This window comes from Brachyhypopomus gauderio, chromosome 4 (genome assembly GCF_052324685.1).
Source record: "Brachyhypopomus gauderio isolate BG-103 chromosome 4, BGAUD_0.2, whole genome shotgun sequence".
NCBI classification, from domain to species: domain Eukaryota; kingdom Metazoa; phylum Chordata; class Actinopteri; order Gymnotiformes; family Hypopomidae; genus Brachyhypopomus; species Brachyhypopomus gauderio.
In genome coordinates, this window is record NC_135214.1 from 1,992,207 (window position 1) to 2,018,930 (window position 26,724).

At 44.9% G+C, this 26,724-nt stretch overlaps 2 protein-coding genes across 8 annotated transcripts; one reads left to right on the forward strand and one right to left on the reverse strand.

The window, feature by feature from the left end:
- Positions 1-267: 267 nt before the first annotated feature.
- tfg (trafficking from ER to golgi regulator) lies at positions 268-9,738 on the forward strand. Of its 5 annotated transcripts, none has more exons than XM_077001421.1 (9): positions 290-424; positions 1,790-1,880; positions 2,204-2,388; positions 3,383-3,466; positions 6,254-6,400; positions 6,564-6,710; positions 7,334-7,480; positions 8,575-8,667; positions 8,770-9,738. In XM_077001421.1, exons 3-9 carry the CDS (start codon positions 2,205-2,207, stop codon positions 9,147-9,149), a joined length of 1,182 nt encoding a protein of 393 aa, XP_076857536.1. In that variant the 5' UTR covers positions 290-424; positions 1,790-1,880; position 2,204; the 3' UTR covers positions 9,150-9,738. The 5 variants fall into 5 exon arrangements, with proteins under 5 accessions (XP_076857538.1, XP_076857533.1, XP_076857536.1 ...); XM_077001420.1 differs by lacking the exon at positions 290-424 and adding an exon at positions 486-1,037; XM_077001423.1 differs by lacking the exon at positions 1,790-1,880 and having other exon boundaries at positions 268-424; positions 8,773-9,738.
- A 161-nt stretch (positions 9,739-9,899) lies between these two features.
- Positions 9,900-26,693, reverse strand: abi3bpa (ABI family, member 3 (NESH) binding protein a). Of its 3 annotated transcripts, XM_077001396.1 has the most exons (22): positions 26,290-26,690; positions 23,470-23,649; positions 23,294-23,362; positions 22,977-23,109; positions 22,623-22,804; positions 22,461-22,510; positions 22,313-22,358; positions 22,094-22,174; positions 19,641-21,170; positions 19,168-19,242; positions 17,402-17,848; positions 16,562-16,630; positions 14,925-14,999; positions 14,620-14,745; positions 13,969-14,058; positions 13,401-13,607; positions 12,569-12,668; positions 12,386-12,465; positions 11,541-11,570; positions 11,266-11,424; positions 10,966-11,088; positions 9,900-10,763 (listed from the first exon to the last, which is right to left on the reverse strand). In XM_077001396.1, the coding sequence occupies exons 1-22, from the start codon at positions 26,360-26,362 to the stop codon at positions 10,648-10,650; spliced, it is 4,041 nt and encodes a 1,346-aa protein (XP_076857511.1). In that variant the 5' UTR covers positions 26,363-26,690; the 3' UTR covers positions 9,900-10,647. The 3 variants fall into 3 exon arrangements, with proteins under 3 accessions (XP_076857511.1, XP_076857513.1, XP_076857512.1); XM_077001398.1 differs by lacking the exons at positions 19,168-19,242; positions 19,641-21,170 and having other exon boundaries at positions 26,290-26,686; XM_077001397.1 differs by lacking the exons at positions 9,900-10,763; positions 10,966-11,088; positions 11,266-11,424; ... (2 more) ...; positions 12,569-12,668; positions 13,401-13,607 and having other exon boundaries at positions 13,969-14,104; positions 26,290-26,693.
- Positions 26,694-26,724: the final 31 nt, after the last annotated feature.

Sequence of the window (26,724 nt, forward strand, 5' to 3'; positions counted from 1 at the left end):
TATGTTATCCATTGTAGGTTGCTTTAGGTTCCATTGATGAAAAATGTTTTATTATAATCTGTCAGTCTACATCATCCACGTTATAAAAACAATACTGTTGAAGAAACAGCGATGAACTCTCTACGTCGGAGGCATGGAAAAACCTTGAAAATTGTTTCACGTCCTGTAGTCTTAGACAGTGAGATCTACTGTTAGGACTGTCTTGTTCATTCATTCATCCACAAACCAACTCCCTTTAATCCACAATCAGCAGCAGTCACCCCACCGCGCATGCGCCCCTGCCTTTGCCACGTACAGGTCGAGGTACTTCCGGACGTGCGGCGCTAGTCGGTGCTGGTCCGTGGGAGCTCGGGTCTCTGCTCAGTCGGCTGGTCCTGCGAAAACATTCTTTACCACCGCGGGATCGAGATATTTCAAACACCAGGTACCGCAGTATCGCTACGGGAATGTAATAGCTGGTGGTTTCGCGCATATGTTCGCGTGACATGTACGTGAACGCGCCTCAGTCTGTGGTGAACCGCTGGCTGTCCGAGCCACTTGTTGGTCACGTGATGTAGCTGGCGAGCTAACGAGTGCTAGCGTCCATTATCTATAAAAATGGGGCAAACAAAAAAAACAAGACGCTGTTTGGCCGAAATGAAAGAATTACACTATTAGACAGTTATGTAAATGTAATAAGTACATATGATTCTGTAATGAGTGGTTAAGATAGTGTGTTGGGGCCGGTTTTGAAGGGTTAGCTCCCCGCTAGCTCGCCTACTTTGACGCCGGCACAAGACGAGTTAGCTAAACGGAGCGCTTTCTGGCAGGAAGTCGGTGTAACGCCCGCCGACGGCGCCGCGCACGCATCGCGAGCGGATCACTATGTGGCAGGGTGAAACATCCGGCCAGTGACGCAGGGGAAACGGGCCCGACCGAACCGCGGAGTGTTGCGCGCTGATGTGAAACTTCTTCACCCTTCACCGCTTACCATATATATTTTTTTCAAAGTAATCGTCGATTTTTGGGTCGTTTAAAGTAGTCGGCTGTCAAATAAGGTAAAAACGGCCGTACTGGCCGGTGTGATAACGTAACCAAAGTGCATCTAACCTCGCCCATCTAGCTGTCAGCTAGCGCGGTTAGTGTGTGTGTGTGTGTGTGTGTGTGTGTGTGTGTGTGTGTGTGTGTGTGTGTGGTGTTGTGGCACTGGGACGTGAGTGTTCACGTCTCACCACACTGACAACCTTTAAAACGCCGTTTAACTGCGTGTTTACCTTGTTTACTAATCGCTGGAGTGACGAGGTTGCCATGTATTGATTTATCGTGCTCAAGACGAGGTGACACAGCTATATTAACTAATATAACCACTCGCAGTGATTGGGCATATACCACAGACTTGATTAGGATAATAATAAAATATACTCAAAGTTATCCCGAAGTTATCTGCTAGAATATCCACTTTTAATTAATTCTTGAGTCACTCGAATGTGACGTTAAACCTTTATCAGTGGCACTGTCATTCTATTCAGGAATCAAGTCCAGTTTCAGTTGGTTTACCCCCTGGACTATGTTAATGTCAATGTAAAGGGCCAAAGTCTGTGTTGGGAAACTGCACTTGGACTGCCAAATCACTCTTTCTCCCCTGACCCTTAGACTGTGCTATAGAGTTACAGTAGGCCGGTGTGGTACTGTATCAAAGCAGCATCTAACTTGTCTATGGTCGACGGATCAGATTACTTGGTTCCTATGGTCTTGATATCCTTGCTACCATTTCAGCGGGCCGTTATGCATATTTTATTGTTTTTGCTAGGGTTCCATGGTCATCAGATCTTAACAGCATATTTACTAGGGCAGAGGAGCCACTGAGTGCCCATACATTTCAGAGGCATCAGTTTCTTAAGGTACCTAATTTAGAATTCACATAACATTCATCTAATTTGTTTGGAATGATTGCTTCACTTTGACACACTCTGAGACTGTGAGCCTAGATTAAATGGTTTCGTAGTGATGTTTGTTTGCTGGGAGGTGTGTTTTTTTTTTTCTGTTGCTCCTTTCACAGCACCACTGGCACTGAGAAGGTTTGTTTAGAGGCCACAACATGCGTATAAGCCCGTCTGTCTGTGCGTGCGCTGGCCGGTGCCACCCGGGTGCTCCGCGGGACCCGTGTGTCGGTGTCGCGTGTCGGCGTTCAGGTTTCACCGAGCCCGTGTCCCCGTGTCTGCAGTATGAATGGACAGCTGGACCTGAGTGGGAAGCTGATCATTAAGGCTCAGCTGGGTGACGACATCCGCCGGATCCCCATCCACAATGAGGACATCACCTACGACGAGCTGCTGCTCATGATGCAGCGTGTCTTCCGGGGTCAGCTGCAGAGCAACGACGAGGTCACCATCAAATACAAGGACGAAGGTGATTTGGGCCCGCCGCACCGTCTCCCCTCGGCCCTGCACTCGCTGGTCCACTCCACCGCATGATTCATGTGCCCCTGGCACAACGCCCTTTGGCCCTTATAAAGTGAATGTGGTAGAGCAGTAAAACGCGAAGAGCAGGCGTCCGCTTAAGTCCAGGACTAGTGAGTCCAACCCCGTTTTCCCACACCCTGATTAAGTCACTAGATGTAGTCTAACACGAATTTCCCACAGTGTTTCACCATTGGCACTGCGGTTTAGTCTGGGCCAAATCCATATCCAAGAAGTCGGGTCGTGTGTGCTGGTTTTCAATAGTCTGATTAAATGTAATTGCTGATGAAAAGATGAGTTTCGGTAAAGAATACTGACCGGCCTCATTTGGTGTGAGGCTAAGATAAGCCTGTGTCAAAATGTGTTTGTGTTCATTTAAAACACCTGTGTTCTGTGAACTCGCACACCTGCAGTGTTATTACGGATTAAAACTAATCTTCGTGTACGGTCAGGAAGAAAATAAAATGCTTTCACGTACAGCCTGGTCAGGTTGCTACGGTGTCGTGTGGAAACAGCTAAAAGGTAAATAAAGAACAGATTACGGAGTCAAATTCCTGCCAACCATGCAGGACACAGTCTAATTTAAATTAATAAGGCTTCATCACTGACACTGTGTTTGCAGTCCCCCCTCCCAAAACCAAACATTGTTTGTTTTTTTTCTTTTAATTTCTTTTGCTCCACTGTAAGGTTACATTTCTGTGTTCAGTGGAAGATCAAGTTGATCTTTTTTCCCATTTGTACCAATCTGGTGAGGAGTTTTGTCTTGTTTAACCTGCCCAATACGTTATTAAAGTTTTACAGAATTTTAACAGTAGCGTGAGATTCAGAGGTAATCTGGATGAAGAGTGGTGTGTCAGTCCTGTAAGGACCACATTGTGTCCAGCCGTCTATGGAGATAAATATTCATTTTTCCATTTGTTGCCCTCCGTCTCCTCCTGCTGCAGACGACGACCTCATCACCATCTTTGACAGCTCTGACCTGTCCTTCGCCATCCAGTGCAGCAGGATACTGAAGCTCACTCTGTTTGGTAAGCACACTGTTCCCGCTTGTGTTTCTGCCACACACAAACCCCTGACGTCTGTCAGCACGACCTTACCTTTCACTACCTGGTTATACTCGCCACACTCCCAGAATCCCAAAGTTTTCAGGTCCTCACAGTTTGTTTTTCTGGATTTTCTTATAAGTAGAATAACAAGGGAAGACTGGGGATGCTTAAAAACCAGAGCACCTTTGCGAATTTTAGTCTTTGAACCAGCAGAAACAGCCAGCAGTCTGACCATAGCTGCCTGTGCGCACATCACAAGACCCCATGTAATGGCGAGCTGTAAGGTTACTCGGTGTCGCGGACAGCTTGTCCTGTAAGTAAACGGCCCACGTCCAGCTGTGGGGGGCTGTGACCCTAACTGACTGCAGGGAGGGAGCACACAGGCCCTGTCGCTGGGCCTTTAATACACAGCAGGCGGCAGCACAGACATTTGATCCACTCATGTTCACAAAGGGGCCTGGAGCTTTTAGACCCAGGAAAAACGGTGCAGGATATTAAAAGGTTATTTTAATATAGCTTCATGATAAATGATGGATATAATGCCACAGCTACACTGGCTCATTATGGAATCAGAAACGTTTATGAATGAGAACGTAGTTTAAATTTTTCTGGTTTGAAGGAGATGTAGAGTAAATTATTTGTTTTTAGTTTTTCATTTTTTTATTTTTAGATGACTTATAAACGGGGGAAAGTTGACTCCTTGTTTTTAAATTGGAGCACAAGGGCCCTTTCATTTGCGAGTTTAAGAATAACATTAGTATTTTGCACTGGAATGATGCATCATGTGCATGTTCTTGATCTGTGAAACCACGTTGGCCTGATTTTATGATTGCGCTGTGGGGGGGGAGGGGGGGGGGGGGTGGTGGTGTGATTACTGATCCAGTAGAACCAGAAGGGCTCATGTCGTGTATAAAAACAAGGCCTCTCGTACATCTGTTAAGATGTTGCAGTCACGTTTTTTAAGAGATTGAAGGGATAAACGTTGGAGGCTATGTGTCTAAGCCCTGAAAGGAGCAAGATATTTGAAAGTTATTCACTTCAGGGCACCTCCAGTTTAGCATGACACATATCGCTTAGGTAATGGACAAAATATTTAGACCAGTTTCTCAAGATAATGTTTTGTTTATCAGTTGAAGACATTTCCAGGCAGTGTATTTACAAAGTCGGTGTATGGTCCTGCTAAATGAGTGGTTTAATTGTGTTTACCACCTCGCATTTGACCGTTTTACATTTATTTGGCAGAAGTCGCTACACTCCTGTAGTACACAGTTTTGCCAGGGGATGTCGCTGCAGCTGCATTTAAAACTGAAGCTCCGGGTTTGAGTGTCCAGCAGATGGTGCACTATCACGGGTTCATGATGGACCGTCAGTAGAGTTGTGTGCCAGACCAGGATAAGTGAAGGCAAAGTCTGAGATCATCACAGGGGTTAGATTCAGTAATCAAAATTTAGCTTTGGTGGTGGTGTATGCATATGAGATGTGTGTATGCAGATCCAAATAAATTAAGAAAACTAATTAACCCACAGCACTAACAAAAATAGTCTGCTGCACTTCAGTAACTTGGTGAAATCATAAAAACATGGCACAGATCAATGGACATATTTGCGCTAGATGTAATGAAGCCTCATCTCAGTAATTCTCACTTGTCAAACGAGAGTCCTGCACATGACATGGGGAGCTGAGCGCTGTGGACTTGGCCAGCGTCCAGGACTTCCATGCTCTCTGTTACAGGATCAGTCCGTTTGATTATCTAAAGACTCCAGCATGACGTCTTTCTCCCTGAATGGTTGTTGTGGTCATGATTTACGATTCCTGTCATTCGTTTGTTCATGGATCAGATTTTCTATGGTCTCTGTTGGGCTTGGGAAGAAATTTGAAATCCAGAGTTCAAGACCGAGTAAAAAATTCAGTGTTCAACAAGACGCATATTTGACATGTATAATATTAATGCGTAATACCACGCTAGTACTAAATATTTATACTCATGAAATTGCATGCTGTAATACTGTTCTGATTTACCATATGCTGTAGTATATGCAGTTTATGTGTGAATGTGGAGTCCAGTAAATTGGTGGTTGACACAGTCATAGAGGATGCATGCAATGATTCACTCAGATGGAATGTGTGCGTGAGTGAGTGTGTGTGCGCGTGTGTGTGCGCGTGTGTGTGCGCGTGTGTGTGCGCGTGTGTGTGTGCGTGTGTGTGTGTGTGTGTGTGTGTGTGAGAGAGAGAATGGGAGAGTCTGTGCTCATGTCTCTGGAGGGCACACCTTCTTGTCCAAAGCCCCATTCGCTCCCAGCCAGATGATGTTATTTTCTGTCCCCTGTTTTCAGTTACAGCCCTGTCCTCTACTGCCAATTTCAAACAAGGCAGAGAGGGAGAGAGAGGGAGGGAGGGAGAGAGAGAAGGATGAGAAAAAGGAGAGAAGTGTTGTGGACTGGGCCAGTAGAGCCTGATCGCAGCTTCCTGGCTGTGCAAAGTCACGTGGGAGCACGTGTTCCAAACGTGAGACTGGAGTGTGTGTGGAGGTGTGTGTGTGTGGAGGTGTGTGTGTGTGGAGGTGTGTGTGTGTGTGTGTGTGTGTGTGTGTGTGTGTGTGTGTGTGTGTGCCAGTGCTGGTGAGCACAGCCTGGGACAGTACCAGCCCATGTGGAGAGTAGACCACAGGGTCCTGGCGTCCCAGTCCTCCTGCCTAGTACATTGTGTGACGTTTGCTTGCTACCTGGAGCTCTGACCGATGCGCGCGGCCGTGTGTGTGTGTGTGTGCAGTGAACGGACAGCCGCGGCCGCTGGAGTCGTCGCAGGTAAAACACCTGCGTAAGGAGCTCATCCAGCTGAGGAACAAAATCAACAGCCTGCTGGACAGCTTGGAGCCGCCCTCAGAACCAGCGCTGGAGAGCACCAACCCGGATGCGGGTAAATGCCCCCGGGGCGACCCCGGCACGCAGGCACACACATTAACACACTCCTCCAGGAGGGCAAACACGAGCCTGCCATGCAAAGTCAGCTGCTCTTGTGTAGGTTGTGTAGGCACGACACGGATGTCCACACGGCGTGTGTGTGTGTGTGTGTTTCACAGAGTGCGTGGAGGCCGTAGACCCGGCGGGGAAGCAGGCTCCTCCAGTCAGTGCCGCCAGCATGTCTGCCTTTGACCCGCTGAAGAACCAGGAGGAGGTTAGCAAGAACGTCATCTCCGCGTTCGGCCTATCTGATGAACCTGCTGCAGGTACACCCCCGCACACAGACCCGCTCGTAATGACATTAACTGCCCCAAAATTACCCAGCAGTGGGGTGCTATGGGGGGAGGGGAGGCCTGTGGTTTCTTGGCTGATGGTTAAAGATTGTAAAGAAATGGAAAGGTCTCATTTTTCAGAACAAACTTAAGCTTTTCCATCTAAAGCTGTCCAACAACACATTCCTTTTCTGCTAAATGATTCTAACTAGACTCAGCGTTTCAGATGCACCCACACTTCATTTCTCAATAGTTTTAGCCCTATATTAGCAGGTACCTGAAGTACATGGTGACAGGAACCTCCAGGAAAGCCTCTTGAAATGAATATATGATCTGAATATATGACCCTGATTAGATTAAAGGGGTCAGTTGCTTCAATGATTGATCTCTCCTGCTCTTGCTTTCTTTCTCTTGCTTTCTGTGTGTGCTTATGTTTCTCTCTCTCTCTCTCTCTCTCTCTCTCTCTCTCTCTCTCTCTCTCTCTCTCTCTCTCTCTCTCTCTCTCTCTCTCTCTCTCTCTCTCTCTCTCTCTCTCTCTCTCTCTCTCTCTCTCTCTCTCTCTCTCTCTCTCTCTCTCTCTCTCTCTCTCTCTCTCTCTCTCTCTCTCTCTCTCTCAGCTCCAGTACTAGCTGCAGTGGAAGAACGCTCCGGCACCCCTGACAGTATTAACTCATCCTCCTCGGCAGCACACCCCTCTGCTGTGGCCCCCCAGGGCCCCCCTCCTTACACAGGGGTCCAGCAGCCTGCTACCACTACAATGGATGGTACACACACGTGCACGTACACACCGTGACTGAGAGGTCACCTGATCCGAGGGCCCTGAGCCTCCTGAGGTTTCTGCGGTAAATTCTGGAACCGTGGTACTTTGGCTGTCCCAGGTGCACATGCGTGCGTGTTTTTGCACTCCGAAGTCGTGGCGAAGCGCGGATGAGACGGCTGAGAAAACGCTCGAGGAAATCCCTCGTGTGCAGCCTCAGACCGTAAGCCGCGTTTTGTTTTCTAGCCACTGAAGTTCTCAGGAATCGCTGCTCAGTCTTTCAGCGAACGGGGAGGGGGAAACCCCGCTGTGGTCACGCTGGTACGGACTAGCGAGGAGACTCACGTTTTCCTCGCGCCGGGGCCCATTTACTCCCTATCAGTGGACGCAGACAGGAGGGAATGATGTGTTGCACAGGCCCGGCCCTTGTGTGCTTCTCGTCACCATGGTTACGCAGCGAGCAGTGCCAGGGGATCGGGGACCTTTTGAAGCGTTCCTCTGGTGTATAGTGACCAGTGATCTGCTACGCATTGGAAAAAACACACACACACACACCTGCTTCTCATTTTTTCTCTTTGGGGATCAGTACAAATCCATCTATCTGTAAGTCTAACTGCACACAAACATGTCAAGCACCCTCTGCGTCTTGGAGGGCTGCCGCGCTGTGCGTATGAGCGATGTGTGTCCGTGCGTGCGCTGGGGGAGCCTGATGCGTGTCTTGGACGACAGGCCCGTGTTTCTGGCTCCTGTGTGCCCGGCACATGGCTGGCAGACTGCAGCAGCTGTCTGCTCTGTCCACGGGTGTCACGTCTCTCCCAGTTTGATGAGCATGTTTGCATGGTTATTTATTCTATTTTATTTATTTTTTTACACATCTGTTTATTCAGAACTGTCTGACTGGCTGTGATCCAGATTTTTCAAGTTTAAATCCCTGATTATACACACACACACACACACACTTGTATGTCTCAGAGACATGTTATGAATGTTGGGATCCTTCATGAAGGACGTGGTGATGTGGGCTGTAAGATTGCACCTGTGTGTGTGTGTGTGTGTGTGTGTGTGTGTGTGTGTGTGTGTGTGTGTGTGTGTGTGTCTCAGGTCAGATGTACCAGCAGTACCAGGCCCCGGGCGGATACCCCCCCCAGCAGCCTGCCAACCCGCAGCAGCAGCAGTATGGCATGCAGTACCCTGGTAACATCACGCACACACGCACGGCAGGACAGAAGGGCGTTTGGATGCAGTCTTGATGAGGGGGAAATAAGGGCCTCACGTCTGTGTGTGTTTGTTCTTCAGCAGGTTACACTCCTCAGCCCGGTGCCCCTCAAGCCCCGCCCCCTCAGCAGTTTCAGAATTACCCCACCCCTACATCTCAGGCTGCTGCTCCGGGCTCCGCCCCTGGATTTAATGCCCAATCGCAGGCCCCTCCTCCACAGGGGGCGGGCCAGTACCCACCAGGAGCGTTTCCACCTCAAAACTACACTTCCCAGGCCTCCCAGCAGCCTGCCAACTACAATTTGCCGCCTTCTTCCCAGCCTGCCCCAGTGTATCAGCCCCGTCCTGGATACACCCCGCCCACTGGTGCCACCCCGCCACCCGGAGGCTCTAACCCCTACGCTCGAAACCGCCCCCCCTACGGCCAGGGCTACACCCAGCCCGGGCCCGGGTACCGGTAAAACCCAGCGGCTCCGATTTGCTCTTGAGCACAGCTCATTAAGCCTGAACACCCTATATTTGACGTCGTAGTGTGCGTGACCATTGTAGAAGAAAGCACGTGAATGTGTGTGTGTGTGTGCGCGAATGCCAAAAAAAAAAATAAGAAAGCAAACAGATGGTGAGAAACTGAATTTGTGTATGGCTGCACAGATGAGACCAAAGTGTTGGAGTGGGCTTCTGTGCACGTGTGTGATGAGAGTTAGATGAGGGTGTGTGTGTGCGTTTGTGTGTTGGGGTGTGCGCGCGTTTTATTTCATCGCTCGTCTTCTGGTTGGTGATAAATCATAAGTTGGCTTTCTGTTAAAACACTAGATATCACATCTGAAGGAAATTACATTATTTAGATTTCTTTATCCCTTGTTTCTTCATGTTTTTCCATTTCCTTCCGTGGGTTTGTTTTTTTTGTTTGTGTGTGTTTTTGGTTTTTGTTTTTGTTTTGTTTGTTGTTTTTTTACTAATCCCTGACTGGTCCTCTGCTGTGTCACAAGCCATTATGTAAAAACTGTAACATTTTGTTTTCTGGAGGTGAATAAAGACTTTGAAACTAAAGATCTGACATGCTGCTTGTGGGTGTGATGTAGAGGAAAAAGTAAGTTCATCTTTCATTCCATTGGACCGTGCGTCCTTTAGCATTTTTTGGTGTCCGTTGAAAGAAAGTGCCATTTTTATTCTAATGAGTAAATATTTGGCAGTGTAATTAATGCAATTGGTTATTTTTTAAAGAGCTTAAGAAGAGAACATTTATTTCCTCTTGCGTTTTCACACACAAATAAAACATAGGAAAACAATGATATTTTGAATCATTACTGTTGCAAACTGTTTTTGTGTCAAAAATAGCTATTGAAATGCCTGTAAAATAATCAAAAAAGAAAAGAAAAGCCCTGACTGCTAATTTCCCATAGAAAACATTCGTTTGCTTTCACTGCTACATGTTCAGATGTCACATCTAAGAGCACATTTCCATAAATCTGTGCTCATTTTAGTCTGCAATTTCCCTGGACAACCTAAGTGTTCATCCCAAAACCTGCATTGCTCAAAGGGAGAAAGAAAAGTCATTCTTCAAGATGTACATGTATATTTCATACTGTGCAAAATGCAGCATGAAGCCAAGATGCAATACCTGTAGATTAGAGATAATGCATTATATGCACTATATGCATTAATATTAGCTGCACCGTTGGGAGGTGGATTGTGGGTTTTGCTTTAACCACCTCTTTATTTCAGAGGTTTGTAAACCACTATATTATGCCCAGCCTCCTGATAAATAATATACGTTTTTTTCAACCAATCAGGGAGCCTGCTACCCCGCTCTCTCATAAACTTCAATTTCTTTATTCTGTCTAGACGCGCAATAAATTTATAAATAACAAATTCTCGAATGTCCTGTCTGATAATGTGGTTCTTTTTGTTTCTCAAGCATACGTTCTTCTCGGGTCTGTTCAGACGCCTGCAGAGATCCTACCATGACCCAGGAATGGGGACTCCACACTCATACCAGGCAACGTAGTTTATTTGGGAGTTCCCGCCGATCTTTCCAAACCTCACGGGCTCCTGGCGCATGGACCGGAAAAAGCCTGAAAAAGAGATATTGCGCTTTTTTTTTTGCACGCTGTTAGTTACAGAGAGAGAAAAACTGCTTGTAGTGTGTTTTGAGGGGCTCTTCCTTTTGTTTTAAAACAAAAAAAAATATTTAAAATAGAAACATAAGATCTGGTATAGTCTGGATTAATCGGCCTTTGGAGTCTTTGCTGAGCGGATTGGTCAGCCCAACCGTACCTTCTCTGGGTGGTAACTGGTGTGGCAACAGGGGTCCTCCAGTCCGTCCATCCAAGTACGAATCCACAAACTGGCAGTGATCCTCCCCATAACCGGTTTGGTCCCCTATAGTGTAAAACTTCCCTACAGAGAGATACATTCACAGCAATGAGTCTCGTCTTATGCTGGTAGGGTATATTGTACCTAATATATGCTGGATATATGTCCCTGACCCTAGAACGGAAGCAGACGTGTGAAAGGTGACGGCAGCGGGCCCTGGGTGTGTTTGTGGGTGTGAGGGGTGGGGAGAGAGGTGCTGACCTTTGAGTGAATCGCTCAGGTAGATCTTGTACCTGAGGGAGTTACACAGCTGGATTCCCACAAACTTGCGATACCAGGTGCGTTTCACAAACTGCCTCCCGTTGCACTCGGTGTAGGAGTCTGCTTTGAAGGGGAAGGATGACCAGATGGCAGTTTTACCTGCACGACAGAGAAACAGGTCAGTCACAGGTAGTGGACGTGGGGTGGGAATAGCTGGAAATAGCTGGTCTCAGAACAGTTCTAAGACCAATAATATTTCTGATACGAGCGGATACCTGTGGGAATGTCACTCACACGAGGGTCCGCTGCAAAAGAAAAAGACGACATCACTTCCTGTAATATTACATAATATTAATATAGCTGACATTCCATAAGTGTTACATCACTGTTTGACTGGATCAAATGTGGTGAAGCTATTTGAGGAGGCATATGGTTTTCTTCTTATTCTCTGTTTAAGTCATTATAATGGTCCAATTGCTTTGTTTGCTTCAAACTGTTTAATTTAGGTTGGGTTGGCATCAAGTGCGAGCATCTTTGCACTCCATAGACGGAGAATGTCCAAAATGTTAGGTGACCAATGAAAGGGAAAGGTGAAGCGCACAACTCTAGTGTGTGTGTCACCGACATTGTGGATTTCAGAGAAATCCCAGACTTATCATGAGATTTTGTGTTTTGTGGTTTTTGTGTGTGTGTGACAGAGGCTGTGTTTTCTATTAGCCGTTGGCAGTGGGACAGGTCCCCTGGATCTTAGCAGAGAGGTTTCCACCATGGACACAGAAAAAGAGACATGCTGAATCCATTAGCGTAACACTGGGCCAACACACATCTCGGACTAAACACTGTATACTGGGTGGTGTTATAAACTGTGTAAATCAGCTGCCATCAGGGACCCGGTAGGTTATGGCACACATAATTAGAAAACCCAAACGACACACTGGGCTCTGATGCTTCACCCTGAAACACTTTGATGATTTCATAAAACCACAGTTATGGTTTTGTGGTTTGAGTTCAAGAGCAACAGTTTAAACGACAAGACTTGCTGCCGTTAATGCAGAGAGGGTGACAAGAAGAGGTGACGGAAGGGAGGGGCGGGGGTAGTGGGGCTTCCGGGCTTTCATACCCGACTCGGTGCTGAAGCTGACCGGGTCAGTGGAAGGGCCTGCACCGAGCTCGTTCTTCGGCGTCACTGTGAACTCGTAACTGGAAAGCGAAGAACATTTTGGGTCAAGTTCACTCACTCAGGTGGGAAAAAAAGAGCGGGGAAAAAAGAGCGGGAAACAGCCGCTACTGAGAATGCGCATACTTGCTCTGTGGTTTCAGGTTCTCCACAGCTGTGTGTGTCTGGTTGGTTGTTACAACAGATATTTCCTTGCCATTTGGACCCTTGGTGGAGACCTCATATTCTGTTGAAGCAAATCATATAAGAAAACAATTAACTTTTAAGTGCTTCCCCTTTTGCCTGGTAGGACTTTAATAGTACAGCTAAACTTATGTATGGAGGGAAAAATACTTTTTTAATGCATGGAACTTTTAATGAGCCTGTCAATACACTGCAGACGTGTATCCTCAAGTATTCATTTAAATGAAGAAATTTAAACAGCCTCCCCCGGTGTCCTTCCTCTAAGTAGTGTCCCCACATTCTTCCCTTGGGTCCTGCAAAAGTCCATATTCTTGATTCAACGTAGCTCCCCAAACAACTTTACCAGCTATTTAATGTTTTTAAGTTGGGCGCTGGACAGACATGTGGGCCCTCTGGTGTGCCCAGGACCGCTTTAGGAAATGATCATTTAGAGGGTTTAAAAATCCTGCTCACGATAAATCAGTACTACAATTATTTCAAAACACATTTTTTCGTGCTTTCTTTGTCTGATATATGTTCAAATAATGACTGTAGGCTTTAAAGTTATTATAACATGCACAATTTGAGATTTGAGAGAAATAAACACAGAAAATTAAATGGAGAAATTTTACAATGACATTTGATTACTTTCTACTGAGTTATTTTATTAACTGTAAAATAGTGATATTAATAAACAATTTACAGCTCTCCTGTAATCAAATAGTTCTTTACAGTGAACAATAATACGGAATTAATAACATAATTATAATCACTAATAAATAAATATTCCCATTACCTGTGGTTTCATTGTCTGTTTTCTCCCAGTCAACTATAACAAAAGAGGGACATCCCTCCACGGTAACTACGGTGACGTTGGAAGGAGGGGTCTTGGGTGGGCCGGTGACATTTATCCCTTCGTTCTCCTCTTCGGGGAATAAACTGAGAGACTGTGTGACTGAGCAGGGCTCCGCCGGACCCTTGTCTTTATAGAAGACGTGTGGGGCTGGAGATATAATCAGTCATAGATCAGATACAGTTCAGAAGGTCCTTTCACAGCTACTCACTAGCTAGCGCACTAGCTAGTCGTGCGCTATGGCCAGTGGAAGAAACATACCCCAGCTAAAATCCAGGCCCAAGGCACTGTGTAGTCTCTATAATGACGTATGTCCTATGCTTTCAACTCACTGAGTCTGCTTAAACACTCTACACCGTTCTTCTGTCCAACTCCAAACACACGAGAATGAATGAATTAGTCAAGAGCTACAGGACTGATTAGGGTGGGCAGGAGCTGAGATGAAAACCTCTGCTCTGACTTCTGGGTTATGTGTGACTGCATGTAATTGATGAGCAGCATTAGGTCTTACCTACAAATCGTTTTTTTCCCAAGGCGTCCACATCAGAGACGGGGACGGATCTGAATATGGAGGAGTTGGGCCCGGCATCAAACCGACTGCCTGGTGAGAAAGGAGGGACGAACGATGGAAGTGTGGCTTCATGGTTCTGGAAGTTTTAGCAACCATTGTTATTTCAAATTTTTTGCACATTACTTCTGTGTCTCTAAAGAGAAGTGTGCACGCTTCCACACATCCACACACACACACACACTTCCACACATTCACACACATCCACACACACACACACACACACACACACACACACACACACACACACACACACACACACACACTTCCACACATTCACACACATCCACACACACACACATGCTCCCACACATCCACACACACACACACATACTTCCACACATTCACACACATCCACACACACACATGCTCCCACACATCCACACACACACACATACTTCCACACATTCACACACATCCACACACACTCCCACACATTCACACACATCCACACACACACACACACACACACACTCCCACACATCCACACACACCCACATCTGCCGATCCTCAGTGCTTCTCTTAAATGTGCCCTCATCACCGTCAGCCTCTTTGAGGAAGCAGGAAATTGCAGAGCAAGTTTTTATCTCGTACCATTAAAGGCAAAAAGAGGCATGCTTGTTGGGGTTGGCTTCTGATAGGTTGTTTTTTCTGTGGAAGGAGCTGCTTGGGGCTTCAGAACTGGCAGCCTCTCCACCTGCTTCAGATCTGTGATTTTAGCTGCCGGACCATGAAAGAAAGTGTTTGTCAGCCATATCACATCATTCCCAGCAACTGCAACATCGGTGTGAACGCACAGGCAGCTTTGAGAGCTCAGGCCTACAGTGACATTGCATTAGGGTTTAAAAGCATATAATATGCACACTTTGCTCCACCCTCTTGCACGCCGCTGTCCTCACCCTTTCCTGTTGACTGCTCCACCTGGTTTGGGTTCTTCTTTTTTGAGTCTGAGACACGCTGATGTCCAGGTGATCCTGGATGAAGAAGACTCTAATTAGGCACTTCTGCTTTTCTTGAATGTACCACAAAGAGCAAACGAAGCATGGACAATAGGTACGAAGAAAACCCATTATACCGCAATCAGGGGTGACTGCAAAAAGACAAATGAACGACGTCAGCGCAGTGCTATGAAGGGATGAAGCTCCGAGTTGAGAAGTGATGATTGCTTAATACCACCATAACCTCATCCAGTAGCCTCACCATTCAAAAATGACCATTACTGGCCTCGCTCACAAATTCCTGGCTCCACTGTGAAACAGAACTAGGCAAGAGTAGTATGGAAGCACATGGAAGAAATATTCATGAGTTTTACGCTCCAAATTCAGATGGACAGATTTATAAAGGAAATGTTTCTTGGGAATAGGCAGGCCAGGTCTTCGGCTTCTGATGTAAAGCTCCATTTTCTCAGTGCCACCATGCCTGTGCGATCACAATCAGGGCATTGTGTCTGTTCCTGGCTAGAAGCAATAATACTGGCCAGACCGAGCACTGGAACAGCTCTCAGAGTTTGGAAGGGACCACTTCCTTGGCTAGGACAAAGTCACTTATGTAGAAAGGCTTGACAGTCCACAACTCACATAACGCCACAGAGGGGTCTGCAGAGGTTTACATTTGTATATGTTTTCCAGTGATCCAAATTAGTTGGATAAAGCCATACTTTAGAAATATGTTTCTAGTCATCTCTGGCATTTTTTTTAATTTTGTTGTTTGTTAAAGATTATAAAAGTACATGGTCTGAATGGCAGGATTACAGTTTGGCGTTCACTTATCTGGCCTTAGTGCTACTGGTGTGCCCTTGTGTTATGAGAGTGATTTATAGAGGGCATCCGAAAAAAAAGATGAAAAAGGGGCTGAAAATATTAAAGAACATATTCCACAACCCTTGACTCTTCATGAGTCAGATCCAGCAGTTATTCTGATAGGGGGAGTGCAAAGAAGGAACCAAATCAAAAAGAAAGACACCAGTTATCTCATCAGGACTTGGCCGTGTTTTATCAGTGCCTGATTCATCACAGTCCTCTGCACAACCTTTCAGTGCTGAAAGTCCTTTCTGATAGGAACACATCAAGATTATTGTATCTGGCATTGGAATGAATGTGAAACCATAGCTGTATGGGAATTGGTCTCTTTATGGTCTCCTACGTTCATTAGAACATCTTTAGCGCTGCTGTCAAATCAATCACTTTTGTAGGAGAATGAACCAGTGTATGGTGTCATTCTGACATTTAGCTGTTGACGGTATCTGTGAGATAAAGATTACCGTTTTACGTCTCCAATATCCTCCTGACACAAATACTTTTTAACATAGATCTGTGGCAGAAGATCCTGAGATTCTGAGACTAAAACTAAGCGACTTGTCCATCTCTAGTGGTTCCCCAAACCTGAACTTTGCTCAGCGTGTAGATGTACGGCACAGAGTTTTACACCTGACAGCTATTGTAGAATTAGCGCTTAGACACATGCAAATCCACATGGCAGCCATCTCTCTGTGTTTACACATGTTGGAATTGGTAAGTTTGTGTGTTTTAAAATTTACCAAAATGTTTTCTAGGCCTGTTGGTAGGTTTGGTCTGTGACAAGCCTTGATGCTTCACACCACCGGGAACTGAAGGAAAATAAAATAGTGTTACTGCCATAAAGTCTTACGTCAAAACACATTCCAGCAATATGACAAATAGCTTATAGACAAAACACAGCAGCAGCATAGTGAAAACTGTTTGTACTGTTTGATGCAGTTGTGTAAGAGAACTAAATACACTTGAGTAATCCGAAGTTGAAAGATGAGAAATAACTAAATAGTTCATGTTGAATTTCCATTTCATAGTTTTAGCTGTATCTTCTGCTGTTGCCTCTCACGAGAATCAATCAGGTGTAAGATTTACCAAACAGCTAGAGAAGTACAGAATGTGAAACAGACTTCTGGCTGTGTGCATGTGTTCCTCTGAGTGTATGTGTGTTTCCCTAAAGACAAACTACTACAAATCATTTGTTTTGAACAGCCCCCAAAGGAGACCAGCATGAAATTTGCATCGCATAGCATGAGAGTAGAAATGGGAACCACACAAACACAAACACACCCTTTCTCTCTCCTTCTGTCTCTCGTTACTATATGGACTACCTGTATATAGGAAGTAGAAACTGCAGTGTAGTACACAAGGTTTACAGAGAAACAGAACATTTTGGACAGAGATCCTTCATCACCTCATACATATTCATCTGTCAGAAACATATTATTTCAATGGAAACCATGTGTAATACGCTGCAGGTTTATTACTTCTACATATTTATCTATCATACTTTGCAGTAAGTTCCAGGATTCGCTCTGAAACACAGGAATATAGCCGGCAACATATAGTGTGACACATTGGAAATAAACCTTTGGGGGGCCTTTTTGGATTTTTACTGGAGCCTGGCGGGCCACGCCCAGTCGAAGTCCGATTCCGCCCCACTGTCGGGCTTAATGGCCGTGCCACACGTCTTGGAGGGTTGCGTGAGTCCGTTTTCATTGGGTGAGTCTCATTCCTCACCACTGCAGAGACCAGAGCGGGTACCACTGTAGGGCCCACAGGGCGCCTCACAACTACAGGAGATGAAGAGTTGTGTGAGGCCCATTTTGCCGGGCCAGTCCCATTCCGAACCACTTTAGGGCCCACGGGCCGCACCACTTTAGGGCCCACGGGTCGTACCACTTTAGGGCCCACGGGCCGCACCACTTTAGGGCCCACGGGCCGCACCACTTTAGTGCCCACGGGCTGCACCACTTTAGGGCCCGCGGGGCGTGTCACAAGAACAGGAGATGAGGAGTTGCGTGAGATATCTTGGCCTAAATAAGGAGAAAACACAATTAGCACTTTTACTATGATCATATACAGAAGTCGTCCAGGTCACTGATTGGTGGAGGATGAAGATGAGGACCGAGCTGACAAACACGAGGAAGACAACACACTGCTTTTATTCTTTGAGCCAGGGGTGTGAGGAGGTGTTGAAGAGTCCTTTGGAGACACACAGAAAAGCAATGAAAGAGTGAGGTGAGATGCAGCCCTGGATGAAGATGGAGATGAGGACGCGTGAGAGAGAGGTGCTTCAGAATGCTTCACCCATAAACAATAACACTGTTCCTAGACTACACCCAAAAGTTCCTGTTCCTAGATTACGCCCAGTAGTTCCTGTTCCTAAACTACACACAAAAGTTCCTGTTCCTAGACTACACCCAGTAGTTCCTGTTCCTAGACTACACCCAGTAATTCCTGTTCCTAGTCTACACCCAGTAGTTCCTGTTCCTAGACTACGCCCAAAAGTTCCTGTTCCTAGACTACGCCTAGTAGTTCCTGTTCCTAAACTACACACAAAAGTTCCTGTTCCTAGATTACGCCCAGTAGTTCCTGTTCCTAGACTACACCCAAATGTTCCTGTTCCTAGACTATGCCCAGTAGTTCCTGTTCCTAGACTACACCCAAAAGTTCCTGTTCCTAGACTACACACAAAAGTTCCTGTTCCTAGACTATGCCCAGTAGTTCCTGTTCCTAGACTACACACAAAAGTTCCTGTTCCTAGACTACGCCCAAAAGTTCCTGTTCCTAGACTACACCCAGTAGTTCCTGTTCCTAGACTACACCCAGTAGTTCCTGTTCCTAGACTACACCCAATAGTTTCTGTTCCTAGACTACACCCAGTAGTTCCTGTTCCTAGACTACACACAAAAGCTCCTGTTCCTAGACTACACCCAGTAGTTCCTGTTCCTAGACTACACCCAGTAGTTCTTTTCTTCCATCAACTACCTGGAAGACTGCATTAGTATTTTTGACTGAAGCATTCCTTTAAATGAGGAACGAGCACTGTATGATTGCACAGCCCATGATTCAGCTTGGTGATGGTAGTGAGGTTTAAAGAATGTTGGAGGGGACGGAGTACAGTAGTCACAGCGCGAGTCAAGTGTTGATGGCGTTGTAGATGGCATGACATTTTTATGAAACTGGTTTAAATAATGTTTTTGGAGGTGGAGGTGAAGTTTGGTGGCAGTCCAGGTTTGACTCAGTTGCAGAGTTATTATTATGGTGTGAAGTCATTCGGTTACACGAACATGTACGACACGGCGGTTAAGATCAGCGACGTTGCAGCCTCTTGGCCCACTGATATCATTACCCTGGTCTCTATCCACCACCTCATTGACAAGAGCAGGCTTTGGAAGAGGTTCTCCATCCTGTGATTGGCTGGGAGCTGTGTGACATAGAGAATCGGTCTCATGCGATGATGTGGCATATATAGTAAAAGGACAAATTAGCTCTGCTTTTGTTGTGATATTTTAGTGCAGATTTAGAATCAGATCCCTGATTGTGGATTATAAATGATCTGTCAGTGAGACTTTAGAGTAATTTCCTGGCAAGGCATGTGGTTAATATTTAGTCATACTAAAACATTTGCTTTCTGAGTTGTCCAGGCATTATTAATACTTTATAAATTACACTAAATGTTTTAATAAATCTCTTCGAGGTATGATAACCTCTGAATACAGACATCATAGCAATGCTATGGCAATATACTATAACTGGACTTTTTATAATCAATGCTATGTAATAAATTAATATAAATAATAAATGAGCAATCAGAGAATTTACCTTCTTGGCTGCCTGAGAGCTTCTCGTTCATGGCCTGTGTTTCAGGCCAATGGCTGACATTAGATTTTGTGGGAGTTTTTTTGATGATGTTTGCTTGGATTTTAGTTGGGGGTTGTTCTGGGACATTGTTGGCGCCACTGTGTAGATCGTTTATGATTCGTAGCTCACTCCTGGGAGTGCTGTCAGTTTTGGCATACTGCCACTGCACTGTGTAGGGAATTTTTATTGTGGAGCTCAAAGGATGGTGGTCTTGCACCAATACTGGTTCCTTTTGGAATTTAGTGGATCTCAGGGGATGGTCCCTCGTCTTTGCTGTTATTTCAAGGGTACTGGGTGTGTACCAGTCGCTAGTCTGTACAGGGCTGGGAGTTTCTTTAGTGTCATAATGTGTATGTTGGGAAATCAGATGTTGTGATGCCATGCTTCCTTGTTTGTCTGTTTTGGGACTTGTTAGGGTCAGTGGGATGTTTGTGAAGACGTTGTCCTTAGTTGAAGTTGTTGGAGAGGCATTAGTGCTTGATACCTGTTTAGGCCGCGTTGTATCTAAGTGGTGGTACGTGTTGTGCTCCTGTATGGATTTTGACATATCTTCATATGGATCATGGTGAGTTGTTCCAGATAATGTAGGCTGATGCAATTTGATGGGTTCTTTTTTAGTTTTTTGTGGTTGGGGTAGTGTGAGGCTGACATGTTCATAAATGGTGTTGGGTTGGGTTGGAATTTGTTGTTGGACTACATTAGTTGGCAGTGCTGTGCTAAAAATTTGTTTAGTTGTCTGGGACTGAGTTGTGCTTGTCTTTTGGAGTATTCTGGGCTTGGCTTGAGTTGTTAGAGATTTGAGCTGGGTTGCTCTGAGCTGAGATGTGCTGGGGGTTTGTGGTTTTGTACTGGGCAAAGATTTGGTTGCGATGGTTTCAGGATGAGCTGTGATGGGCATTTTCTGGGCTGTGATGTGTTTGGGTTTGGTTATAATGGGTTCAGGCTGCGCTGTGATTGGCTCCTTCTGGGTTGTTCTGGGGATAGACTGGGTTATTTGGGGGTCACATCGTGTTGTTCTGCAATGGACTAGCTCTGTGCTGGGTTTTGGTTGGCTAGTTCTGAAATGAGGGATAGCGGTGCTTGCGTGGGGTTGGTAAGTTCTGAATTGGGGTTGGATGGTGTTGGACTGGGGTTGACCAGTACTATGGAATTGTGTTGTTCTGATATGTGTTGTATGAAACTGAGCTTTGACTGTACTGGCATGGGTTTCAGTGGTACTGGGTTGGGTTTTGGTTGTGATGGACTGGGTTATGGGTTCGGTATCAGGGGTGCTTGACTGGGCTTTGGCGGTGTTCAGCTGAAATTGGATTGTGTGTGGCTGTTGTAGGCTTCTACTGGAAAGGGGGGATAAGGTTGAAGGTTGGGGCTGAAAAGGATTGGCTGTCTTTGAAGTGCGCTGATTCATGAGTGTTTGCATGAATTTAAGAGTCTGGGTTGAAAATAATGTATCCTCAGAAGGGGAAGAAGGTGTTATGCCATCACTTCCTGTTCCTGTTCAGAGAAGAGACATGACAGTGTATTTGAGTATGAGCCGGAATGTGAGCATGATTTCGTCTGTGTGTTTATGTATGTGTGTTCATTCACAAATGGTTCCTTCATAGACATTTGCTTCATAGTTTAGAGGGTCAAAAATATATTTCACCATTGACGGTGAAATGAAAAGGCAATACCACTTCCAGGAATGATTGTTGCTCTGTCTAGTTGTTAACAGTCATTTTAAATGACTGTATCGTCTTTACTTGACAGGATGCTGTAATTTGTCAGTATGTTTCAAACTGTTTATAGAGACACAGACAAACAGATCAATCTCAGTGCAATTTGTCCCGATGACTCATATTTATTCCTCGTAAACTTGTGACATTCCTGGTGACATGTGGACGCACGACTCAGATGTGAAAACCTGGAGAACTTAGGTGCTATTAAACGGGACCTTCCATCTCTTCACAATGGAAGATGAGCATGAAAGCACATCAGAGAAAGATCTCATGGATTAGGATCAAGTTTAGAGTCATCACACGGATACAGTGTTTTTCAGATGTTTGTCATATGACGCCACGTAATTGTGTAACATTATTGTGTAATCCTTTTAAATGCGTGGAAAGAACTGCTAAGTGCACAGGCCATTACGACAAGGAGAAAACAAATGGATGCTTCAAAAACTGATCACTTACAGCCATTCACACATGCATTATTATAGATAACTTTGATAGATGACTGGTTAAAAAAAACGAAATAAATGAAACATAGAAATCCTTTTCAAATTTGAAATTTGAAGTCTGGAAAAGACTAACATTAGAATATACCATACATTTTATTTTCCAAATCATGTGAGAGTTAGATTTGTAAGGCGTTCAGAAACCAGTAATAGAAAATGCACTAGCAAGGACTAGAGCAGTAATTCTAAAACCCGTTACCTTGATTTCTTCTTGGCGTTGGAGGAGATGCTGTTTGTCTGACAGGGGGTGGTTGTCTGCTAGGAGTGATGTTGTGAAGGACTGTGGCGTTGAGGGCAGTGCAGTGAATTGGACATGAACATCAATAAACATCAACAAATATTAATAAACATAAACAAACATTAATAAACATCAGGCTTCCACTGCTGTTGGGGTGTAAGCGAAGGGTAAATATCTTACTGGTCACTGGAGGAAAGGCAACTTTGGGCCCTTCCATGACATGTATCTATATGGGAATAAATGTGTACATAAACAAAAAGTAAGTATAGAAGAGAGAAAGACAAAGGAATAAAGGAAATCACTACCAGAGGTAAGCAAATATAAGCACCTGAGGTTTCAGCGGATTGCTTGATTTCAACGGCTCATGAATGTGTATATCTTGTAAATTAAAAAAAAGGACAAAAATTGCTTGTTGCTTATACACCACTTCGGACAAATAAGAAGTAAGGCGAGAGATTGTTGTGTGTGTGTGTGCGGCGGTGGGACCTACCGGCTGTGTTGTGTATTACTGGTGGACTCCAAGTGCCGGTGTTGGTCTCGGTCTCTGCTCGGACCTCAAACTCGTACGGCGTGTCCGGTTTGAGATTATCGATGACTGTATCCGTGGTGGGACACGTTTCATAGTTCCATTTCTTGCTGGTCTCCTTCTCCTTGTAGCGCACAGTGAAGTCACTGGAGATTCAGTGAACAAATGCCGATACAGTGCTAAGGCAGTAATTAACCCAATATTTTTGATGCCACAGGAAGACTATATTTATAATGAGTAGTTGCTGTATTTTATATTATGCATGACAATTAATGTGTGTTGAATGACATGTGCACATGCAAACGCACACCCTCATACCCATCCTCGATGCAGTCATCCAGATGAGCGTCTGTGTATGGGGTATTCAGAAGGGTGCCCCAGGACAGCTGAACTGAGGTAGGGGTCACAGTCCCAATCATCAGGTGGAGAGGTTTTTCCAGAGACACCTTCCCTATAAATCAAAGTGCAATGAGCAGGTCTATGTTACTTTCATGAAGATTATAAGACTCCAGTGTATTTATCAGAATGTATTTATAGCAGTTCATGAAGTGACTATGTTGTGCACACATATTTTCTCAGTGTTTTGCATTCATAATTTCTGCCGTTTTACACCCATAATGACTGTTAATGTTTACCCGTGCACTTTTTTTTGACGTTGTTTGCTTTGACTGGCCGCACTACAATCAGATATTTTGGCTCAGCATCTGAAACAGAGAAAGAGAGAGTGAGGATCAATGAGAGAGAAAGAGAGCGAAAGAAGAGGAGAGAAGAGGGGGAGGGAGACAGGAAATGGAGAGAGAACAGTGCTTACCGATTTCAGTTTCGTAGTGCTCGCCCTCCTCAGGTAGCTGGATGAACTGTTTGGAGAACATGCCGCTGCCGTAGCCCAGGATGTAACCTTCTAGCCTGGCGTCTGCCTCCAGCTGCAGGAACTTCAACACGATGGTGTCTCCCGTAGCAGTGATACGCACCTTCAGGTTGTGCCTGCGCACTTCAGACAAGACCAAACACATCAAACCCAGATTACACAAATAACAGATATTACTGAAAAAGTCAGATATTACTGATTGTATTAGGCAAGTGTATTGGTTTTCTTGGTGGAAGAAAAAGTCTTAACTTGTCAAAGCTTTAAATAAATAAGGCACAGAGGGAGATAACAGATTTCGATGCTATTTACAGTATCAGAGAACAATGTATTTTTGTTATTTCCACAGGGAAAAACACCAGCCATACGATTGCCCCAGAGAGATTTTTATGGGGTTTATAAGCAAAAAAAAAAATTGCAGTGTGTTAGTTTGATGAATTGGTAAACACCACTGTGGAACAACACCAGTTTACTGCCAGCCATATTCATCCAGCAACTGCACCATCAATACCACCACAAAACCCATTAATCAGAGATTCCTGGCAGTGGTCCCCCAGGTTTGCGGCCTCACGCCCATACAAAAAACATTCAAACTGAAAAAAACACGTATAATGACAGCAGCGAGAAGGGAAAACAAATTTCTTAGCGTTGAGTGCATTGCAGGAATTGTGGCTGATCTTTCATATCTTGGTTGTTGGAACAGTGTGTGTCACTGCAGAATAAGAGGTTGTTGTGTTTTATAGAGAAGGAAACTCCTGGCAAATACCTCCTGGCTCCAACACAAACAAACTGGGTTTAAGTTACATCAGAATTGGCTCTGCGAATCTCCGGGCGACTCCCTGGGGGAGCAGTCAGTGTGGGCCCAGCCAATACGCTGTTGTACTGAAGAGATGCACCATTAATGACACATGACCGTGCCGAACTTTAACTTAGCAATGGTAAAAATGTCTTGCTGAGTGGGTGTGAACCGAAATACTAAGACCTTTCATTACATGCAATAGTTGCAAAAGTTTTTCTACATGCCAAATGCAGCACTCTAATTTTGTATAATAATAAACAAGATATTGAAAGTAAATGTGTTTGTAACTATGAGAGGTCTGTCTCAAGCACCAAGGAGCTGGTTGGTAAAATGGATAAAATTAGGTCATGGTCAAGACACACACATACACACGCACGTGCACACACAAAGTGTTGTGGGTCACATTCTAATGAACTCTCTTTCCTCAAGGCAGGTGTGTCAGCATAAATCACTGGGAGTCATTTTAAAGTCACACAGATTTAAAGTCTTAATCAGCTGCAGGTTGGAATTATTACCAACAGGGCAGAAAGGCACACTAGATGTTTACATTTACGCTCCATTTGGAAATAGTTTCTTTTAGGATGAGAGCAAACCTCTTCCACAGGTTTAGTGGAGCATTTGTATCTTGTGTCTCTTGGAAGTGTAGTTTTGCCTAGAATGGTGTTCAGTAGGTTCGAGAGATTTGTCAAGTCAGTGCAAACTGCACCAAGTTCATGAATCTTTCATGTTTTCTTTAGCTGGATTCAGATTTGGTATATGAGAGGGCAGCGGCATATGGTTTAAATAATTTTCATACTTAACAAATCATTCAGAATCAGCTTGCGCCCTGTGTTTCTCATAGTGAATGACACACAAGTGCAATTACACAGAAATGAATTTATAAAGCTCAAATGCAGTTGGAAAATACAAATCTTATTTTAAGATCATTCACGTTAACTTCAAGCAAGCATTTAAATCACCATCAACCAAGCTGGACCATTTTCCCTATTCAAAGTCACTTAGTCAAGGACTAAGAGCTTAATGAGTGCATAGAAATGCATACGGTGAGTATGGGTCAATACTGTTGATGAAGACAGCATCCAATAATGATTAGGTAATGGAAAGAAAGAAAGAAAGAAAGAAAGAAAGAAAGAAAGAAAGAAAGAAATTGCCAAGGAGGTTGCTGCAGACTCTTTCCATTCAGATTTGATGCATGAGTAAAACACACAGAAAGAGAGAGAGAGAGAGAGATAAGTTCATGAACATGGCCAGAAAAGCCAGGTGTTCACAGTGCATTTAACATCAATCCAATTATCCTTTCAACCTAGAAGCAGAGCAGATCCCTCCGACTCCTCAGGTCTCCTTCACCTCCAACACCAGATCATCTTGTGCTCCATCAGTGCTACTCCGTCAGCACGTAAACACACTTTCCCTCTCAATTACGTCTCCGCCACCATGACCCAGGACAGACGGAGGCAGAGCATCACAGTGGCAGCAAGAACTGTTTCCAGTTTGACTGATAACCAAACAAAGTCTCACAATAAGATCATGTGACATTCGTAACTGGTTTATTCATTTGATTCATTTGATTGATTGTAAGGGTGTGTATCACTCTGCTCCATGCCATATAAGGCTGAAAGCACAGTTGATTAATATGCCAATCACAGCAAACAAAAACACCAAGTGGACTGCTGCCTTGCCAACAGTCAAGGTGGTGAAATGTAATCAAGTTCCATAAATAACACGCCACAGTTATGATGTTATTCTTCTTATTAAATATGATCACACTACTACACGCAACATTTACCATCATCTCAGCACTGGCCTTAACTGACGAGATGGAAAGATTCCATTTGATCCATTTGAGATATTTGTACCTCTTACCTGGTCAGATGTAAATGACCAAGTCATAAAGTGCAACAGTTCAAAGCAATTTCAAATCACGGTCTTGATTCCAAAAGCCACATATGAGCCAAGATGCACTGTACCTCGGACTCTGGACGTGCAGGTGAGGTTGAGGATCAGGACCTCAGTGAGGATGAGGACCAGTGAGGCTCTCATGTCGCCCCCGTCCCTCAGAGTAAACACGGGTTGCTGGGTGACTGAAACTCTCAAACTCACTGCTCTCCACTCCAGTCCTCTCCTCTTCTCTTTTCTCCTCTTCTCTTCTCTTCTCTTCTCCTCTGTTCTATTCTCCTCTGTTCTCCTCTGTTCTGAAGCTTGTCTCAGCTCCTCCTTGCCTTGTTATTGAACTGAATTCTGATAATGTTTCTGCATCAGAGTGAACAGTGCAATACATGTGTGTGTGTGCATATGTGTGTGTGTGAATCTGTTAAGGAGTGAGCATGTATATGTGTGTCTTGGGTATTATGTCATGGTTCTGAATGGTTTTGGTTGCGTCCAGACCATCTGTAGTGGACTAA